At 32.5% G+C, this 3,731-nt stretch overlaps 1 protein-coding gene across 1 annotated transcript; it reads left to right on the top strand.

The window, feature by feature from the left end:
- Positions 1-354: 354 nt before the first annotated feature.
- On the top strand, positions 355-2,538 carry LOC120182390 (protein DCL homolog, chloroplastic-like). The gene is made up of 2 exons (XM_039187376.1): positions 355-697; positions 2,230-2,538. The coding sequence occupies exons 1-2, from the start codon at positions 551-553 to the stop codon at positions 2,434-2,436; spliced, it is 354 nt and encodes a 117-aa protein (XP_039043307.1). The 5' UTR covers positions 355-550; the 3' UTR covers positions 2,437-2,538.
- Positions 2,539-3,731: the final 1,193 nt, after the last annotated feature.

Below are 3,731 nucleotides of genomic sequence, written 5' to 3'. Positions count from 1 at the left end.
AAGTCACATTTGTACTTTTGCATGATCAAAAGCTTATCATGGTTGCATTGCTGTTGCTTCTTTTGCAATCAATGTTAGAACTTGTTCGATGCTGTATGATAAAACTTTAATGAATTCAGAAATATTGCTTTTTATTGCTGTGATGAAAATTATACTTCCTGTTCATATTTAATAGTAGTTAAGTAAGAATGCTATAAAAGATATAACTGTATTCTTTGTGTGATTGCCTTATACATTTGCTAGAACCTTGTTAGACTGGGGATGCAGTTATTGTTACATCTTATAAAAGATCTGGAAACCAAGTAAATAAGAAAGAACAGAAAATTTTAACTATCTTCTGAGGTTATATCTCCAGAACAGTAAGCTTGCTACATGTAGAAGAAAAAAAATACTAACCAATTAAGTTTTGACAATGAACCTGTGATTTAAACCACTGATAGGTGGTCAAGCGAATATATTATTTTGAGATACTTTTTGGATGTAACAGTTAATAAGTCGAATCAACCGGTCTATAGTGTAACAATGTTAAATATTAATAAAAAATTTCATTATGATTCTTCTATTTATTTTCCCAAATTTTTGGTATATGGATGGGGAACAATTAACTGTTGCAGATGAGAAAGTTTTGGTAGAGAGGCTTCTTCGTTATCATCCAAAATCTGAAGACAAAATTGAATGTGGACTTGATTCGATTATGGTGAGTTTCTGTTGGTATTATTTTTTATTGAGGTCTTCACTGTTTTAATTGAGTTGCTAGATAATCAAGCACGTCTTCTGGGTAAACAAACTTCTCGGTATTTCCATACCCCAATTTGTAGGCCAAATTGGTGGTTGCATATCTGGATAATATCTATTATAAACTTAACACTGAAGTTGATTGTTTCTTATGTCCTACTCTCTAAATTTTCTCCTGCCTGCATCTGCTATGAATTTAATCAAATAACTAAATATTTTGCAAATGCAAGCAACCTTCTCTGTTCCTTGTATTAGTTGTTGTTTCCCTTTATAATTTGTACGGTATCTGAAAATTGTGTTCAAACGTGGTTCTACCGTGTTTTGGGCCTGAGTTATCTCAAACAAATATTAAAAAAAATTGTTGGCAAGCCTTGATTTTATCCCCACTGAAGAAGATTAATTTTTTTATTGATCATGGTTTTATCCCTTGCTTCTTACTGATATAATCTCCTGTTATTTGTGCTTGAGAAAAATGTCTTTTGGGCCTCCTTGCTCAAGTGAGTGATGAATACATTTGCATCATGTATTATGTTCATACTTTTGCCTGCATGGCAGCATGATATTCTTTACTTTTGGCATTTGGTTTGTGCTGTCATAGACTTGTGGAGAATTTAAGGACAGTTGTACAAATATTTTTTTATGGCTGGATGATCACAGAACATTAAGGATCCTAAGAAGGGGTTCTAGTTAAAATGTTGCATGCCAAGTATATTGGAACTTACACTACACTACCTGGAAAAGTTACATTTCATGTTAATAACTAACATCTCAAAAGTATGCAAATGTACAGAGAAGCATGTACAGTGGTGGTTTTGTTTACCATTTTTTTTTTCATTTCAGAGAGGCTTTACAGTGTTATTATTTAGGCAAATACTTGATTTTTGGGTGTGAAATTATTGCACATATTAATACTCTACCTTATTTATATTGAGCACCATTTGTAGCCGGTTAATTTATTGCACACTTCACACACACTCTCAATTTTATCTAACAGTGCAATTTCAAAATTAGTTTTTTTTTCCTTTCAAAGAAGAATATGTTTCCAATTATAACTTATCAATATGTCCTTAGAATGAGCTTAATATGGATGACTAATCTAGGTAGCATTTTGAGTTTCTTTAGTTACACATGCTGGTTTGGTTGTTCAAACTTCTCTTGCGCTTAAATATTGGACTAACACCGACATTTTTCCTTTCAGTTTATCTCAATTCTCAAGATTGGAATCATACTCTTTTGTTAAACAGAATTTCAATTTCCTATTTTCTTTATTTTTGTGGTGCTAAAATCTTCCTACTGATGCTTTTATGCATATCTATGTTTGTGTTTTTATGCAATAGCGGGCACATAGATTGACAGGATTACTGATCCATTCTTTTGTCTATTTTTGGGACATAGAAACTGTTGTTTTCTCTCTCTCTCTCTCTCTATTTTGCCTCCTAATTTGGCAAAAATTTCTATTGTCTTTACTAATGTTCATAATCTCTTCCTTCTAAGGTTGATCGACATCCTGAATTTAGACACTCAAGGTGTCTCTATGTTGTTAGAACTGATGGTGGATGGATAGATTTCTCATACCAGAAGTGTCTGCGAGCATACATTCGAGATAAGTATCCATCCCATGCTGAAAGATTTATCAGTGAACATTTTCAGAATGAACGCTTTTATGGGAAACTTGCCCGCATGATGTCAGAGTCACCATGAAAAATTATCAATGTTATAGATGACTCTTGACTAACGCTCTCTGTTTGTTATAAATGAAGCCAAAAAAAATGATTGAACTGAGCCTCACTTTGTTGACATGCACCTTTCTTCTCGGCGGTTTTGTTTATCTTATTAGAAGATCCTTATACCTTAGGTCTCGACTTTTTATCTAAAGTTACTAGGATTCCCAAAGCACTTTATTTTATCTATGGAACTTGTCTCAATAGCTAGATAACAGAATTCACATTTCTATCTACTGTTGTAACTCATATTGAATAGTAATCTAATACTAGTATTTTAGAAATTTGATCTTCTTCTTACTATTTATGATTGCGCAATCACCAAATTTCCTTTACTGGTTGACGGCTTGAAACTGGACTTATGTCAGTCAAAGCAGACTGGCTCAGGTCTGTATGTCCAGTCGTTGAATGTTATTTTTCAAAATGGTAGATAACTCTGAATCCTTGTCCGCAAGAATGGGCTTTTTACCCAGATATCATAATAAAAAAATTAATACTGAAAATAACACTTGTTTTAGATTATTTTTGGGATTGACATGTTTTTTACCATGTAGGACAAATGTGCTTCCGATAGAAAGTGCTTTTTATAGGAAGCGTCTCCTGCTAATGTGGCAGAAGCTGTTCAAAACTTAAAAATTAGTCTAAAATGAAAGAAAAGGAGTGATAATCTCATATTGTTTAGATATGAGAATTTTCAAGTGTTTAAATATAATTTTTTAAACATACATTTATTGAGTGATTGAACATAAGGTTAATATACGCCATTGCTGCCCCTTGCCTGACTCATTCTTGTGTAATTAGCACAATATATTTATTCTTTTTAGATAAAATTTATATATATATATTTTTATTTTTTCTCCTTTATTTTAGTACATACTTTCGCCCCTAGACAGAAGGTACAACTTGTAGGGCAACTTTCTAGATAACGTGAATTTATCTTACGTGTCTGAAATGAATGTAATTTTCAGTATTGATTTTTATTTTGGTGATATTTGGGTTAAAACCCCTCAAGAACGTGGGTTGTTTTAGAAGACAAATGGGACATTTTGTTTCTTTATGTGAGTGTTTTTGAGTGGTCACATCTTGCATAGTTGAAACAATAGTATAAAATCCTTGTAGTCAAGTGTAGCATGTGCTATAGTTTTTGAAGTGTTGAAGTTAGGTTTCAATAGTTTGTGATGCTTTTTTATTTGATACTGGAATGAACTTTGGACCTTTTCCTTCAACTGGAACTGGGTCTAGTCGATTATATGATTCTAAATCAACCTTACATGA

The sequence above is a fragment of the Hibiscus syriacus genome, unplaced genomic scaffold (genome assembly GCF_006381635.1).
Source record: "Hibiscus syriacus cultivar Baekdansim isolate YM2019G1 unplaced genomic scaffold, ASM638163v2 tig00112647_pilon, whole genome shotgun sequence".
Taxonomy (NCBI): domain Eukaryota; kingdom Viridiplantae; phylum Streptophyta; class Magnoliopsida; order Malvales; family Malvaceae; genus Hibiscus; species Hibiscus syriacus.
Note: the sequence above shows the minus strand (reverse complement) of the source record. Positions and strands in the feature narration are given on the sequence as shown.